This window comes from Pungitius pungitius, chromosome 10 (assembly GCF_949316345.1).
Source record: "Pungitius pungitius chromosome 10, fPunPun2.1, whole genome shotgun sequence".
NCBI classification, from domain to species: Eukaryota; Metazoa; Chordata; class Actinopteri; order Perciformes; family Gasterosteidae; genus Pungitius; species Pungitius pungitius.
In genome coordinates, this window is record NC_084909.1 from 16,027,313 (window position 1) to 16,045,711 (window position 18,399).

An 18,399-nucleotide genomic window follows, 5' to 3' on the forward strand; every position below is an offset into this window, starting at 1 on the left:
CACTTGTTTGGTACTGCAGTTTGGTAGATGGCACCCTAGCATTCAGGATAGTTGTTTTGACCGGTTCTATGCCGTCAGTTAGCAGGCAGTTGGGCCCTCTAGCGCAGTGGGCCGTATTGGCAACTCCATTTACTTCATGCTTGCCCTTTAACAGTGTTGTAAGCCTTTGATTAAAAGTTGTTTGTGACCTGACATTCGGGTCAAGGGCACCTAGTATCGGACCTCAGGGACTCATCGGGGGGAAACTATGAGGGACGCAACAGTTGGGATGATGGCTGGCACACTGCTAAGGCCGAATTTTGCCGCATTCTGCGTGGCTGCCAGGGCTTGTCCATCTGACGTGGGACAGGATGGAGCCCTAGTGTTTCTCCAACATGCACTTCCCACAAATATTCTACAGAGTTAGGATAACTACATTTTTAAAGTAATATTTCTGTTTTTTAAAACTGTAAAAAGATGTTAACAGTCTAACTGTAAATTTAACTGTGGTGCTAACAAAGACAATTTACATGTTTTCTTAAATTACATTCAAATCATGTAAAATAATAATTATCTCATTAAATAAAGGTAGATGTCCATACTAACAATTGATCTATTTCAATTTCAAGACATTCAGACTGATTCTGGATCTAAATTTAGCTTACTTTTTTCATTACATCAAACATAATTCAGTCTTTTATAAAAGTAGAATGAAGAATGATAAAATTTTTGGAGGAGCAACATAAGACAATTGCAGACCGTGGAACTGTGTAGTGTCCGAGCATGACACCTACAGTGTAAAAGAAAAAAATGTTAATAAAACGGTCAAATAACTGGCAGCAGCGCTGCCAAAAAAATTATTCATTAACAGGAATTTTTCTTTTTTCGAAACAAGTTTATTTGATAGATTTTTCCTGTAGTATTACGATGAAACACCTTTTAATAAAGGGAACTATGTGTGTATATGTAAATATATATATATACACACACACACACACACACATATGTATACACAAATTTACAGCCTATACATACAACTAAATACACACGTTTATTTTAAATTTATATTTGTCGTCTTTTCCTATATTTGCTATGTTACATTACATGTCATTTAGCTGACGTGTTTATCCAAAGCGACTTACAATAAGTGCATTTCCACATAGAGATACAGACACAGAAGAACAAGTAACAAGAAAGTACAATTTTCATCAAATAAGCAGTTTCAAAACATGTTATAGAAAAGTGCCATTATAAGTACAATTTAAGTGCTACGATTTGTTATGTTACCACCTCAAACAACTGCTATTAGCTGTCTCACTACATTGCTTTGAACACGATCGGACAGTCAATCAGAATATTGGCCAATGAGAACTGTGCGTCCTCACATTTGAAATTACGTCTAAATTATGTTCTGCTTGTCTCTGCTGTTATTTGCATTATGACCTGGAGTATTACCTGTAGTATTACCTGCAGTGTTTTAACGTTACATAAGCCTGTGAATTTCAGTTGTGGGATGTCAATGGAGAGCAAAAGACCGGAATATGAACACAAAGGAAAGAACCTACAGAATCTGGTCACTAAGTGAATTTATATTCTGCAAAAATACACTCACCTAAAGGACCCCCTTTCGCCTTCTGAACTGCCTTAATTCTACATGGCATTGATTCAACAAGGTGCCGAAAGCATTCTTTAGAAATGTTGGCCCATATTGATAGAATAGCATCTTGCAGTTGATGGAGATTTGAGGGATGCACATCCAGGGCACGAAGCTCCCGTTCCACCACATCCCAAAGATGCTCTATTGGTTTGAGATCTGGTGACTATGGGGGCCGTTTTAGTACAGTGAACTCATTCTCATCTTCAAGAAACCAGCAGAAAAGCATTATCCTGCTGGAAGTAATTTGCCGGCAAATTTTGACTCTACCATCTGAATCTCTCATCAGAAATCGAGACTCATCAGACCAGGCAACATTTTCCAAGTCTTCAACTGTCGAATTTTGGTGAGCTCTTGCAAATTGTAGCCTCTTTTTCCTATTTGTTGTGGAGATGAGTGGTACCCGGTGGGTCTTCTGCTGTTGTAGCTCATCCGCCTCAAGGTTTTGCATTTTGTGGCTTCACAAATGCTTTGCTGCATACCTCGGTTGTAACAAGTGGTTGTTTCAGTCAAAGTTGCTCTTCTATCAGTTTGAATCAGTCGGCCCATTCTCCTCTGACCTCTAGCATCAACAAGGCATTTTCGCCCACAGGACTGCCGCAAAATGGATGTTTTTCCCTTTTCACACCATTCTTTGTAAACCCTAGAAATGGTTGTGCGTGAAAATCCCAGTAACTGAGCAGATTGTGAAATACAACCATACCACGCTCAAAATTGCTTAAATCACCTTTCTTTCCCATTCTGACATTCAGTTTGGAGTTCAGGAGATTGTCTTGACCAGGACCACACCCCTAAATGCATTGAAGCTTGACTGCCATGTGATTGGTTGATTAGATAATTGCATTAATCAGAAATTGAACAGGTGTTCCTAATAATCCTTTACGTGAGTGTTGTGGGATGTGGGGTTCTCTGTGTGTGTCTTCTTGTATTTACTTTTTAGCTTGTAGAATAGATGTCCGCTTGTAGGACAGATGGCGTGACCGGATCGGTCCTTATAAGGCAGACAATGTGAATGGTGGAAAAGAGAGCACAGGAAAAATGAAGATAAAATTGTATCTGAGATAACACACCTGCGACCGAAGGGAGAGCCAGTTTGAACCCATTTTCAGGGCAAGGCCGAAGGCTGCAGGAGAGAGTACCAGACACTCATTGTTCGGGGAAGGCGTTTGTTACAGAAGGATGAACTGAGTTGAACCAACGTTCAAGGGCACCAGAGGGATTAAAACAGGTCAGTGTCAGAAGGCAGGCGGACTTTGGAAGGGATTTGCTTGCGATACGTATTTCATTGTCTCCAGATATATCTGCGGAGAATTGCTCATGTACAACTTTTTCTCTTCTAAATAAATGTTAAACTTTTTAACTAATTTCCTGCAGTGGATTCTTCTATCAACCAACTCGGGTGGATAAGGAATATCCTAACAATTTTGGGGGCTCGTCCGGGATAGGAGTTTTCCTGCAGGGGGAATTCGGTCCAAGAGCTTTCACCTGCTGAACACTGCGTACTCCCAGGCCGGCCTCAAAACAAGGTAAGCAGAAACCTGTTACTAATTCTGCATATTGATTAATCTAAAATAAGGAGTACGCTGTGGATTGGTGGTGAAGGAACCAAATTGATACATGAGCAATTCGCTAAAGTTAATATTAAGGAAACCGGTAAAAGTGCACAACAATAGTACCGGCGAGTACTATTGGGTTTAGTAGGTACCGGCGAGAACCAAGGGATCTTCTATCCGACACAAATTAAAGGATCAGGGATCCTATTGGGTTTAGTAGGTACCGGCGAGTACTATTGGGTTTAGTAGGTACCGGCGAGTACCAAGGGATCTTCTATCCGACACAAATTAAAGGATCAGGGATCCTATTGGGTTTGGTGGGTACCGGCGAGTACCAAGGGATCAATGATCTGACACAAATAAAAGGATTTTGAATCCTAGTCTTTGGTTTGGCAACCCCATCAGTTCCTGACGAGGGCTGAAGTCGCTAGGTGAGTGTCCTGGGGATTTGAGGACCCCCGAAAACTGGTCTTTGGTTTGGCAACCCCATCAGACCCTGACGAGGGCTGAAGTCGCTAGGTGAGTGTCCTGGGGATTTGAGGACCCCCGAAAACTGGTCTTTGGTTTGGCAACCCCATCAGACCCTGACGAGGGCTGAAGTAGCTAGGTTGGAGTCCTGGGGATTTGAGGACCCCCGAATCCCAGGGTTGGAGTCCCTAGGAGTAAAAGCTCCTTAAATCCTGGGCTGCAGTCTCTGAGCAGCTCGTGTGTGTGTGTGTGTGTGTGGGTGCAAGCAAGCAGGAGAGTGAAAAAAAAAAAAAAAAGAGGGGAAACTGAGAACATAGACGGTCCGAGAGGTTAATATAAACTTTCGGTGTAATACATTGATGACCGAGAGGTTAACATAAACTTTCGGTGTAATACATTGATTCTCGGAAGGTTAAGATAAACTTCCGTTGTAATACATTGATTCTCGGAAGGTTAAGATAAACTTCCGTTATAATGCATTGATTTCGAAGGGTTAAAATAAACCTTCGTTACAATAAAAGAATTCTGGAAGTATAACATAAGTTCTCAGAACAAACGGGGAAGCTTGCTGGAGCTGCGGAGAACATTTACTGTGTCACACTGAGGTGACCAGCTGTCCGAGCGGGTTAAAGCGATATAACTGGGAACTGTTGTTGGAATGGAAGATGAATATGATCGGGAAACTGTTGACGGCGGCTGGGGGCCAGCGCCGGGGTATCGATGGAAAATAATAAACGACCAGCTGAGGCTGTTGTTGGTGGCGGTGGGTGGAGAGACCACCGGGAAAAAGAAGCATGAGGCTGTGGAGCGCACGGAACGCGCGGTGAGAAAGTTGTTAGAAAAGAAAGGCGTTAGTTTGGCAGACAGGCTGTCACTGGCGCAGATTTTGTGGGAGAAGGAGAGAGCTTGTAGAGAAGAAAAGAAGGAGCTTGAGTCGAAACGCGAGAAGGCGAGTGTGTTGAAAAAAGGAAAACTTCGTAAAGAGATGGAGGATGTGGAGGACATGAGGTCCGCATTGTTTTCGTACTGGATAAAAAGTAAAGCCGTGGGGAGAAATAACCAGGAACGGTGTAATGAGGAAAGACCACCGGCATACGATGTTGAAATAAACGGTGTGAATTCGGCTTCTGCACCTGCTGGGTTGTATCCTGTATTAAATATAACGGGGGGAGAGTTGGAAGTTGAAGAAAGTGTACCACTGCGGGGTTGTCGGGGCAACGAGGTAACAGGGGAAAGCCGGCCTTTCGAAGCGCGTCAAAATCGGGAGGGGTTTAAAGAATGGACGGACTCACGCACTCCGGGGAGTAGGGACAGCTCAGAAGTGCAGCGGAGAAATAAGGCGGATAAGGGAAAGTATTTAGCCGGGGCGAATGAGCGGGTGAAAACACAATTGAGATACGGGGAATCACCAGACATGGGGGAGAGAGGAAAAAAAGGCTCTGCCTCGGCTCAGGAGGAGCAAAACGGGGAATGCGGGGATAACAGCGACCCAGAGATTCACGGGGAACCGGGAAAAATGTATCCGTTATTCATGTCTTCTCGAGGGGTTAATAAATACAAGCCGTGGTCGCTGGGAGACGTGTCCGCTCTAGTCGCGCAAATGCCTGCACCATCTGAAGGGGGAGATAAGTGGCTAAAACAACTCGATACGCTTACTAACGGACACACGCTGGCGCTCGGCGACTTTAGGGCTGTAGCAGCCAGATGCATGACCGCACATGATTTAGCGGACGTGGAAAACAGAGCGGGGGTGACCCGACAAGCCGATGACGACAGATTTTTGTATTTCGCGACGGAGATCGGGGACGCAATGCGCGAGAAATGGCCACTTCTAATGTCGACTAAAATACCAAAATTACCATGGGACGCGAAGAAAACCCCGCGCGCGTATTTGGACGAATGTAAAGAGACCTGGGTAAAAAGCACTAGCCATCATCCGGGAACGGAGGGCATACAGAGAGAATGGTTCAGACAGGCGGTGCTGGAGGGAGTACCAGAGGGGGTAAAAGCTAAAATGATCACTAATCCAGACTTGCCAGGAAGTGAATCTGCTGTGTGGGAAAGACATTTACTGCACCATTTACAGGACGCGACTGAGGAAGCGACAGGGGAAGAGAAGCAGCTAAAAGAATTACAGGCTCAGCTTCTTAGGCTTCAGCTCACTAAGGTCAAACAGGAAGTGAGCGAAAAGAAGCAGAAAGGGAAAGACGAGCGACAGATGACAGTCCAGGCTGCCCCAGCTGAAGGTAACGCCCCAGATTTGTATCCACTCCCACCATGGGAGGAGACGTCGTATGGGACAGCCCAGGGGTGGGGCCCAAACCGAGGGGGCGGTTATCGGGGAGGTTACAGAAGTAATTACAGGGGTGGCGCTGGTCGGAGAGGATCATACGGTGGGGGAGGAGAAAGAGGCGGCTACCAAGGGAGAGACGCTTGTTTCAACTGTGGTATGGAGGGGCACTGGCGCATGGAGTGTCCTAGCAAAAAGAAGAGACAGGGGAGGGGCAGGGGTGTCCCGTCTCGGGGGGCTTGGGCCCCCAATCCACATGCTGCGCCACCTAGGGGACAATACCCTGCACTGGAGGACTGGGGCTATGAGGCGGATGCCTCTCAGTGACACACCCCGATGGGAGATTCCGACAGCAGGGGCAGGGCAGACCCCATGCTGTCACTCACGGTACTGCAACAACAACTTCCGTTTCTCGTTGACACTGGGGCCACATACTCCACCATACAAGCAGCGGGCTCGTCTGCTATGTCCAAAGACAGTGTCAGCGTTATGGGATTCTCCGGGGTGTCACAGAAACTGCCTATAACAGTCCCCCTACCGGTGAAAGTGGGAAATCAGACATTGACTCACTCTTTTGTTGTCTCACCTCAAGTTCCAGTGAATCTTATGGGAAGGGATCTTCTCATCAAGACAGGGGCTTCAATCTTGTGCGGCCCGGACGGACTGAGTGTCACATTGCTGGATGGAACTGTGTTGCATTGCAATGACAATGGACAGACTAATGGCCAGTGGGTGATGCAGCCACTGCAACAACAACAGTGCGCAGACATTTACTGGGGCCTCCTAAAGCCTGAGTGTCCTGACATCCCAGGGGTGATGGCTCTTTACCAAAAGTGGAAGCCTTGGATAACTCTTCTTGATCCGTATGTTTCTCCTCCTGACCCGCCTCATGTAACATTGTTCTATGATAGACAAGGGGATGATTGCTACTGGGATGAATTTATGGGGCACTTAGAGAGCACTGAGTGGGAGGTGACGTCCCAAAACCTCTATGTGGGCCCAGAAGGGGTAGCCGCAGCTGTTGTCCTCTCTCCTGATCAATTGAAATGGTATTTAATGAGCCAAGAGGCGGTGCCACATGTATCGCTGGCTCTGCATCCCAAACATCAGGCTAAAGACTTGGGTCCAATGACTAAACGAGCAGTGCTGCTAGATGACTGGGTGTGCACTCAACTGCCTGATGTTTGTTTTTCTCCTTCCGCTAAGATGTACAGAATTTCAGGGAAAGCGACTAACACTGTCATTTTAACGCACGAACAGGTGTCCAGAGACCACGGAAGGGAGAAGACCGACCATCCCCACACAGCTATCCTTCTTGAGAAACTTCCAGACTACCTCTGGTCCGAAGGCCCGACGGACGTAGGTTTTTGTAACACATGTAAACCAGTAACGTTTGAAATTCAAAAGCGACCCCCCATTTGGCAGTCCCAATACCCTCACAAGCCAGCCGCGGCAGAGGGGATCAGGGACACTATAGAGGGACTCATTAAGTCAGGAGTACTGGAGCCCTCTCAGTCCGCCTGGAACACGCCCATTCTCCCGGTAGAAAAGGAAGCAACTGGTAAATATCGCATGGCACATGATCTCAGAAAGATAAACGACATGCTGGTAACGACAACAGTACCCGTCCCGAACCCATACACTGCGTTGACTAATCTAACACCACAACAACAATGGTTCACGTGCATTGATTTGGCAAACGCGTTCTTTTGCGTACCACTACAGGAAAACTTGCGGGATGTATTCTCATTCACATATGGGAACAAGCAACTACGTTATACTCGGCTACCGCAAGGATTTGCTCTTTCACCTGTAATTTTCAATCAAGTGTTAAAACAAGCATTGACAGGTTGTCCGCTCCCAGAGGGCACGACGCTGATCCAATACGTCGACGATATCCTCCTCGCATCCACTTCAGCTGAATCCTGTGTGGAAGCAACAGACACCATCTTACGCTGGTTGGCCACGACCGGTTTCAAGGTCAGTAAGTCAAAGTTGCAGGTCGCCAGGCGGCAGGTTTCGTTTCTGGGGAGAGTGCTGTCAGGAAGCGGCTCAGGGCTCTCAGCCGCGCACAGGTCCAGTATTCTCCACCATTCGCGTCCACAGAATGTAAAGGAAATGCTTTCCTTCCTAGGACTCACGGGGTTCAGCAGACAATTCATTCCGCGTTATTCAAATCTCACTCAGATTCTGTGTGCAAAGGTAAACGAGAAGGGGATGAGGAACCTCACTGCTGAACTCGATTGGGACCAAGAGGCGGAGGAGGCATTTATTACACTAAAAACAGAGCTGGCGCAGGCCGCAGACCTTGCAGTTCCAGATTACAGCGCGCCGTTTTACCTGGACGTTTCTGAAACAACAGGGGTAGTAAATGGGGTTTTGTTTCAGAAAAAGGGGGAGGGTAAAAGGAAGGTGCTTCTGTATATCAGTGCCATGATGGACAACATGGAAAAACGACACCATGAATGCACACAACACGCAGCAGGGGTTGCAAAGCTATTAATGAAAACAGCAAACATAGTCATGGGCCACCCACTACACGTGCTAACAACACACAGCATAGTAGCTTATGTAAACTCACAAACTTTCACGATGACGTCACTAAGACAAAGAAGGCTGAGCAAGCTGTTAGAAGCTCCAAACCTCACCTTCACACATGAAGGCATCAACATGGCTGATCACATGAGAGAGGGGAAACCACACCAATGTGAGTACAAGGTGGAGCTGGAAGCAAAAGCACGAACCGACTTAAAAAGCACACCACTGACACACTTTGATTGGCAATTGTTCACTGATGGCAGCTGCTTCAGACATCCACAACATGGGTTGCAGTCCGGATACGCGGTAGTCAGAAGTAATGGGGCAGGAACAGAGGTTCTGGAAGCGGGAAGAATTCAGGGTCAACAGTCAGCACAGAGAGCGGAGGTACTCGCGCTGATAAGAGCGCTACAGCTGGCAGAAGGGAAGGCAGTAAACATCTATACTGACTCGGCTTATGCGGTAGGAGCAGCTCACGTGGAGCTGGGGCAGTGGTTAAGAGCAGGTTTTCTGACGGCTGGAGGAAAACCGATTAAACACGAACCAGAAATGAAAGACTTGGCGGCAGCCTTGGCTCTACCAAGCACAGTGGCCATTATAAAGTGTAAAGGACACGAGCAGTCCAACAGCACGGTGGCAAAGGGAAACCAGGCAGCAGATCAAGCTGCAAAACAGGCTGCAGGGTATCAAATGGGGCTCCAAATGGTAAATGCAGAAGAAGAGGGACAGTTGGGGCCACAACTTAATGAGGAGCAAATTGCAGAAGCCCAAAAGGGGGCGTCTCCACAGGAGAAAACGGTGTGGAAACAAAGAGGGGCTACGGAGGCTGGAGGCCTATGGAGGTCCCCGGACGGTCGTCCAGTGCTACCACCTGAAATCAGAAACAGGTGTTTGCAGGAGGCACACGGGATGGCACATGTGGGACACAAACAGATGAATAGGAATCTTTGTCACTGGTGGCATCCGTTTTTGGCAGACATGACACGTGAATATGTTAAGACCTGTAAAATATGCATCACGTTTAACCCAAAACCGACGGTGAAGCCGGAGATGGGGGTGTTTCCGTTGACATTGGTGCCGGGACGGGAAATAGTCATCGACTACACTGACATGATCACCCGATGCGAAGGTAAAAGGTATCTCCTGGTATGCGTGGACGCCTTGACCGGCTGGCCAGAGGCGTGGCCCACAAAAAAAGAGGACAGTAAATCTGTTATCAAATGTTTGATAAACCATTACATACCAAGACATGGGTTCCCTGAGAAAGTCAGGTCTGACAACGGCACACACTTCAAAAATCATGACCTACAAGAAGTGGAGAGAATGTTGGGTCTGAAACATGCTTTTGGTACAGTATATCACCCCCAATCCCAAGGGAAAGTAGAACGCATGAACCAAAACTTAAAACAAAAATTGGCTAAAATCTGTGCACAGACAAATTTAACCTGGGTTCAAGCCCTCCCACTTGCATTAATGGCCATCAGAAGCTCAGTCAATCAGGGTACAGGTTTCACCCCATACGAGCTGACCACTGGAAGACAGTTTCCCGGACCAAGCGCAGGCTTGAAGCTCCAGCCTGACCCGGAGACACCGACAGGTGAGTATGCAAGTCAATATAACGAACTACGAGCTCTCGTTTCAGATTTTGCGGTCCAGGTGCAAGACAGAACCGGAGGGCAGAACACCCCTGATCCCCACACAACAGCCTGGGTCCCCCCGAGGGTCATTAAGAGGAAGTGGTCGGAGCCACGGTGGACAGGACCATACCAGGTGGAGGAGAGAACCTCACACGCTGTGAGGCTGAGAGGGAAAGGGGACACCTGGTACCACTGGAGCCAGTGCGCCCCCGCGGACGAACCGGGTCGCACTCTTCAGGACATCCTGACAACGCAGCAGAAAGAGACGGAACTGGGCACTGGATAGTGCCCGGACGTGCTCTCGGCGGGCAGTGACCGACAGACACCCAGTGCATGGTGTTCTGTGTTGACTGTCTACAACGAAAGAAGAAGACCAGCGACGAAGAAATGCACAATGCTATCCTCTCCTCTCCTCTGTTCTATCTTTCTCAATTCTCCGCAGTTAGTTTAGTTGAAATAGAGAATGTTGAGCACGCTTAATATTTCCATAATTGCTATGGGGGGGGTAACGGTTGTTATTGCATTAGCTCTTATATACTTAGCTGTCACAGGTTCCACCTTGTTTGTTTGAGTGTTATTACAGTGTTGATACTATATAGCTTGGGTTGTTTTGGGGTATATCTTTCTGTGAGTTGTTTGTGAAATCTGGTGGAAAGGGAGCGAGCCACAGTAAGCGACAGAACCAACACTTGGGGGTCCCTTCTCAAAGTCAGACACGAAAAGACAGGGCGTGGCGTAAGGTAAGAGGTTTAAAGGTCCGGGGGGAGGCCCTCCTCCATCAGTATTGAAGGGCGGAGAGGACTTAGAGGAGGAGGTCGACCCGGCAGACTTACTCCATTAGTTAGGGTGATCTCTGTAAGAGATCAAAAGGGGGAAATTGTGGGATGTGGGGTTCTCTGTGTGTGTCTTCTTGTATTTACTTTTTAGCTTGTAGAATAGATGTCCGCTTGTAGGACAGATGGCGTGACCGGATCGGTCCTTATAAGGCAGACAATGTGAATGGTGGAAAAGAGAGCACAGGAAAAATGAAGATAAAATTGTATCTGAGATAACACACCTGCGACCGAAGGGAGAGCCAGTTTGAACCCATTTTCAGGGCAAGGCCGAAGGCTGCAGGAGAGAGTACCAGACACTCATTGTTCGGGGAAGGCGTTTGTTACAGAAGGATGAACTGAGTTGAACCAACGTTCAAGGGCACCAGAGGGATTAAAACAGGTCAGTGTCAGAAGGCAGGCGGACTTTGGAAGGGATTTGCTTGCGATACGTATTTCATTGTCTCCAGATATATCTGCGGAGAATTGCTCATGTACAACTTTTTCTCTTCTAAATAAATGTTAAACTTTTTAACTAATTTCCTGCAGTGGATTCTTCTATCAACCAACTCGGGTGGATAAGGAATATCCTAACAGTGTACATAACAGGTAAGAAAACATTTTCAGTTTTCTTCTGGAACGTAATATTATGTTTTGTATAGATGTTATTAAGGTTAGCCCAGTCTAAAAATTCGATAGGCCGATGAACCAAGAGTTAGGTTAACGTTAGCTAATGTGTGAAACGTTTTGGAAAAGTCATGGAAATTAGTTTTACTTAAAGGTTCATATGGTTAATTTAAGATAAGTTTGAAATAATTCATTCGGTAATAGACGTTCAAAAGAGACGTTCAAAATATGGGCAGGACACTCTCATAATTGCAGCAATAGTATCACCTTAACTGAATAGTTTGGTGGCCATAAAAACAGTAGCTCAGGAATCATCCACTGTGCCAGAGAAGTTTAGATTTAACCGTGGTTGGCTACTGTAAGATGTATGTTCCTGTTTGTGTGTTTTTTACATGTTTTTCCACAGAGCAGATGTTGTGACAATGCAGTAAATAATGCTGTGACCATATAAGGCACACAAGGGAACTGAGAGATGAAGGAGTACAGGAACCGTGAAGATAAATCACAATCTGACACAGTGCTCCTAGCACAGAATAGTACAGAGGGGGAACACCTAAACCTCCTGGGCAACAGTCGTCTGAGACAAAATCAGCTCAAACTAGTGCTCAAGGACATGAGGAGATTATAAAAAGGGTCAGAGTCTGACAGCAGGCAGACTCTTGGATTGATCGCTTTCTGAAGTGTGTAGGGTCTCCAGGTGCACCTGCGGGAATTGTTCATGTATCTTTTTCTCTTCTAAATAAATGTTAACTTTTTAACTTGACGTGCCAGATTCTTCTCATCCACCAACTCGGGGGGATTGAAAATCATCACATCTTCGGCCACCGGCTCTATTCGTGACACCGGCATTTTCCGGCACGCGCTGCCCGTCTTTTGGCGGCAGTGTAGCGGTGTTCCTTCAGTATTGTTTTTTAGTAACTGAACGTTAACATCAGCTATCGTTAACTAGCTACAGGTAATGTTGGCATGATTCTGTCTCACAGCTAGAAAAACATATTTGAATTTGGTCAGATACCATAGACCTCCCCAAGAAATTAAAATGTACATAATTGTCAACCCCCTGATACGGTGAATGTACAGTCACTGCATCTGCAAACTGATTATAACACAACTACTACAGGCATAACATTATGTATTTTACTGAGGAGTACTATTATATTGATTGGAATAAACATAGAATAAACATTAAAAATGTATGTTTACGGTATGGTGTTCTGAATTCTCAACAGTGAAGTTGTCAACTAATGAGATGTGATAATCAAAAGCTTTTTATTAGTGCTCAGTTAGGGAGTAATTTTCCTGTCCTGGTTATGAAATGCAAGGTCAGAGGGTCAACCAGCAGATGTGCTGGTCAAGAGGGGGTTTAGAGACACACCAAGCACCATATAACACACACATGTTGTTATGTTTACATTACGATTAGGAGAGCCGCACATTGTATGTGACCGGATCTTGTGTTGCGGGGGGAGGACCTGCTCCTCCTCTACGCCAGTTTAGGGCCAATAAAATCTTTCCTTTTCTGTCTTACAAGGATTATAAAACATGATGTTCTTGCTGATGTTAGTTAGTTGTTCTTCCGGCCTGCGGGCCGACAGAACTGCTCGTGCCTTTGCAAATGCAAATACACGTTCGTTCAATGCATTCGTTCCTTCGTTCTTTCTTTCAGATGCACGTCTTAGTTTTGAGGTATAATTGACAGTATTTTCCACTGTTTCAAACTGTACTTCACACAGCAAAGGACACTTAGCCATGCATCGCCTGTGAGATGATGAGAATGCTGAAGAACCAGGAGTGACAAGATACCACCGGATAGAATTAAACCCAGGGACAGTACGTAAAAAGACATACAAATTGGAAATAAATGAATAATAAGGAAATATATTTGTTTATTTAATTTATCTATTTTGGTTCTGCACAAACTCCTACTCCACACTCTAGTCCAGATGGTGGTGGTAATGCACCTCTAAGATGGTTTGCCAACTGCCAATAAACACCAAAGAAGAAGAGTGAGGGTTGACGTTCCGTTAGGGTGATGAAACAGGATTAAAATTAAGATATTTGTTGACTTTTTTGTTGCAATAAGGTTTACCTTTTCATAACACAAGATGAACCCATGGGAAAAAACCTTAGGGATGGACAGACTCCCGGTATGGACAGACTACAATGGATGTCATTTGTACAGAATGAACAATCAGAAATGCTATATCACTTGTGGTTCCTTGTATTGCAAGGTAGGATGGGAGCCCGATCCTTCAGTTATCAAGCTCCTCTTTTGAGTAACCAGCTTCTACTTCCAGGTTGCAGCCACAGTCAGGCATTACACGCTCCTCTTTGATAACGCTTATAGTCGGAACCAGCCCTTAGATAAGCTGCTATAGGCCTAGACTGCAGGAGGCTCCTTTCTTCTCTTTTCTCTCGCCTTCTGTAAAAAATATTTCTACTCGTGCGCATCATTAATTCAGATTCTGAGTTTTTGTGCTTTCCCTCCTCCTCGCAGGTTTCCAGGGATCATGGTTCTATCTGGATTCTTGTAATCATTTCATATAGTCATTTTGGGCAATTCAAAATGAAATTAACTGAATTAAATTTAAATTTAATTTCTGGTTTGGGAAAAAAGAATCGATTAGAATTTTATATCAGCCTTTATTTAGAGGCACTGTGGTGTGGTGGTTAGCACTGTCGCCTTGCAGCAAGCAGGTCCTGGGTTCAACACTTCCCAGTGGCCTTTTTTATGTGTGGAGTCTTGTTCTCCGTGTCTCCATAGGTTATCTCTGAGTACTCTGGCTTCCTCCCACAGTCCAAAGACATGTGCTTGGGATTAGGTCACTTCTGCTGGAACATGACAAGACAACGTGTAATGCTCAGGCACATCCAAACACCTTTTAAAGAGCCATTCACACATTATTATTGACATACTTACTACAATATTACTTTATTTATCAGTCTGTCTTCATACGGTGCAATTATCCTACCCTACACTGTAAAAAAAGATTTAAAGTCCAGTAAAGTCTTTGTCATTTACTTTATCTTATCATGATGATTTATACCATTGTTTTGGAACTTCTGTTCAGGTTTTCAAGCCAGTTCAAGTTTGATTGAATACTGTGATTTATAATTATGGTTATGTTTGTCATTGTTATTGCCACTTGTTGTTAACAAGTGGCAATAACTGCAGTCTCACAAACGGCCAATGCGAATTCAATTTCCAATGGACCCCCATGTTAAATTGTCAAAATCTACGCAAAAATACAAATGCATACATTCTGCTACTAAAAAAGTTTGTCGCTAATTTTCCCCTTCATGAACTGTGCGGTGGGGACTTTGTATACAACGGGTCCATAAAAATTATATCGAGGCTTAAAGTTGAATAGGTAAAAGGTATCATCACACCATACTAGGTCACAAACTATCTACTAAGCTGCATCAATAACCAAAACCATGCGGATCAATACGTTTTAGACAAACAAGCAGGCTGAATATGGTGGCGGATGAATACAGTTAACCAGTGAGTGTTAGGGCTCGACCAGCCAGACAGTCGCACGCCGGGCGGCGAGGACGAGCTGGGGACGCACCGGAGCACACCTGACGCCGCCCTGCTCATCATCGCAGCTGCAGCTCGTTAGCTCATCCTACGGGGGAGTTAAGGATCAGATCTGCCAGTGGCTCGCTGTGAGTTCGTGCTGTTTTCCCCAGAGAGAGAGGTTGTTCTTCCCCTGTGTTCCTCTTGGAGAGGCTTCTGGATTTTCCTACGCAGAGTTTTGTTTCCTGTGAGTATTGAGTGAGTTTTCCTTTTTTTGATTGGACTAAGAGCGCCCACGGACTAAGAGAGTTTTTGGAGTTGCCTTTTTTTAGTTCCCCCCCCCCCTGCCAATTAAGGAGGCAGTTCTCGTTTTTGTTTGTTTCTCGGATTTTGAATGTGAAATAAACTACGCCATATTTCCGGCTGAACCTAAGCTGTAGGTGTCGTGCACTTGGGGTCAGAGACAAACCATAACAGTGAGACGATGAACATGAGTCGACCTTTGAAAAGTGGCGCTACAGCTCTGAAAGAGAAAGCATCTGCGGTTATGTTAATGTAGACGATAGTTAGAGGCCTAACGTTAGCTAAGTAACCCAGTTCACGGGGTGTATATATGTGAAGATAACCAAGTTAGCTAGCTAGTCGCTCTAGCAAGCAATCTTTGTTTGCGCCACCCAGGTGCTCATAAATTAAGTAGTTGGGCAAAATGATCAACATTTAAAGAAACAGAATAAAGTGTCCATTTGTGGGGTGCTCTTTTCAAATTTAGGGTATTCTCAAAAGTCGGTATCATCAGTCTTGTACGTTTGACAATTTCAGACATGACCTTCTTAATTGTCACAATCAAGCCTCATGTGCTGAAAGGCATTGTAACTGTAGAAATAAGTCTCTGCCTTGCAGATTTGATTTTTTTTTTTAAATGTCACATTCGATGTTTCACGCGGAAAGAGTCCAGGCCCGGAGATAAAAGGACACCAACAGATTCCAAGAACAAAAATCTGTTAATACACATATAAAAAATGCCTAGGGGCAAACTGTGGGCAAAGAGACTAGAAAACAAAATCTAACTGACATTGGAAATTCATTCAATGAACCGACAAGGGACAAGATGGTATGAATATACTGGTGATGTGCAGGTGATTAGACACAGGTGGAAACAATCTAACACAGTTCAATTCATTTCATTTTGTATAGCCTAAAATCGCAAATTACAAATTTGCCTCAGAGGGCTTTACAGTCTGTACACATGTAACATCCTCTGTCCCGAAACCCTCACATCGGCACAGGAAAAACTCCCCAATATATGAAGAAACCCTTCATGGGGAAAAAAGGGAAGAAACCTTAGGGAGAACGTCAGAGGAGGGATCCCTCTCCCGGGATGGACAGACTGCAATGGATGTCATGTGTACAGAATCAACAATGTAAAATATGTACAATACATTCAATTTCTCTAACAGAAATGATACAAGTAATTGCAAGTAGCAGAACAAGTGTACGGCAGGACCACTGCAGGGACAACCACCATCAGGTCGAACCACCATCCACAGAGGCTTACTGAGTTACTTTTTTAACAGCTGGGTGGGGTGCGGGATTCTAGTGTTGTTAAAAAAAGACAAGGGAAAATAAATCTCAATCTAGTTGTTTTTAATTGAAGGAACACCTTTACAAATTAAAGTGTAATAGCAAAAATAATATAATATAAAAATGAAAGATTTTAGTGCAGATCATCCAATAAAACATTTTAAACATTACTACAACCACTAAGTATGGCATGAACTGTGGATTCAGTAAAGCAGGGGTGTCAAACTCATTTCAGGTTCGGGCCAGATTCTGCTGACTTCGACCGAATGCGGGCCACTGATGATCGGCGCGAAGGGCTGACTGGGTGGCGCTGGTGGTCCAACCGATGGTTCGCTGACGTCGGGACGTATGCACTCCAGTGGCGGACCGTTTACTCTGCGATCTCCTTAAACTGTCTCTGCTCTGCTCCACAGAAGCAAAACAATACGTGGACAATAAATATCAGAGCCAAGAGCAGCGAGTGTAGTCACCTACTGCTGCTAACACATCCTGTCAGACCAGGATTATTAAATATATCCGTTAATGAACTTTTCTCCTCTTGTTACCCTGGTAACCGCTGTCATTACAGACAGTTGCGTCGATTCTTACTGTGAAAATCTACGTACTTCCGGTTTAGCGGCTACGCTTTGTAGTTTTATTCGATTTCAGCTGGGTTTGCGTCTGTTTTGTCAGTCTCCATCATTCTTGTTTAGCGCATTCGTGCTCCCACTTATCACTCAATCAGTGCAGTGACGTTTGTTTCCTGAGCGTGATTTTTTTTTCCTTTGCATTTTTTTTACTCAGTAACGGAAATGATTTAAAATGTAGCGAAGTACAATACTTCAAACAAAAAATACTTAAGTAAAAGTTACTGATTTAAAAAGAAGTACACAAAAAATGACTCAATTACAGTAACGCGAGTAAATGTAATTCGTTACTTTCCACCGCTGAGCATTGTCACACATGTCAGTGGACTCATCCACAGCTAAATCTACACATGGTGGCTTCATCAAGTTGGGCTAGCACATCCTGGCATAATATTTCACTTTTCTTTGTGGCAGATGCAGCTGACAAGGGAATTTGTTTTTTTTCCTCTCACAACGCTTGTGTCTTTGTTTTCCCTCAAGTAGTGTTTCAGCTACTGCACTCATGCATTCTTTGACAACCCCTCCATCAGTAAATGGCTTTTTATGTTGTTTTATGGAACACTCATGAGCACGTTGTTGGGCTGTAAATGAATGGCTCAGGATCCTGCTCATATTGGGCTCAGAGACAACTTCACTTCAGATTTCAATGGGTATGTTTCTTAAAAATATTTTCGGTGTCCACTTTTCTATGGAAGCCCATTTCCGCCAAAAAAATAATAATTTGAAAATGCGTAGGCTCCTTCATTGTTTGGTAAACTGACTTTCTAAACCCTTGTGGCGACTTTCTGTCAAAAGCGACTAGTGACCTTATCTGGTTTTATTGGATACGTTTGTAGTGTCTGACGTTTGTAGTTACTGTCCTTAGCAAGTCTCACAGAAACTATCAGATTGAAGAGCTTTTGTCGGAAGAAATATACGTACAAGCTGGTTTGCCGGTCACGGGGTGTACAAAGTTGTGGAAAAACATACGGGACAAATATGTCTGCAAAAAAAAGGCGATGAAAAGCAGCAGTGGCGATGCAGGGGGCAAAAAAGTCTCTGATAAATAAATGAACAAACCAACGACTTGGGTTTTTTTTATGGCAGAAATGGGCTTATGGGCTTTTTTTCCTTA

General features: G+C 44.8%; 1 protein-coding gene and 1 long non-coding RNA gene across 4 annotated transcripts in view; both read left to right on the plus strand.

The window, feature by feature from the left end:
- Nucleotides 1–18,399, plus strand: part of LOC134132835 (uncharacterized) — a 391,917-nt gene that overhangs the window by 335,170 nt on the left and 38,348 nt on the right. The gene's annotated exons all lie outside the window — the stretch shown is intronic.
- Nucleotides 6,281–11,413, plus strand: LOC134132809 (uncharacterized). 3 transcript variants are annotated; one of them, XM_062564975.1, is made up of 2 exons: nt 6,281–7,303; nt 10,125–11,413. In XM_062564975.1, the coding sequence occupies exons 1-2, from the start codon at nt 6,281–6,283 to the stop codon at nt 10,278–10,280; spliced, it is 1,179 nt and encodes a 392-aa protein (XP_062420959.1). In that variant the 3' UTR covers nt 10,281–11,413. The 3 variants fall into 3 exon arrangements, with proteins under 3 accessions (XP_062420959.1, XP_062420960.1, XP_062420961.1); XM_062564976.1 differs by lacking the exon at nt 10,125–11,413 and adding an exon at nt 7,794–8,130; XM_062564977.1 differs by lacking the exon at nt 10,125–11,413 and adding an exon at nt 7,809–8,130.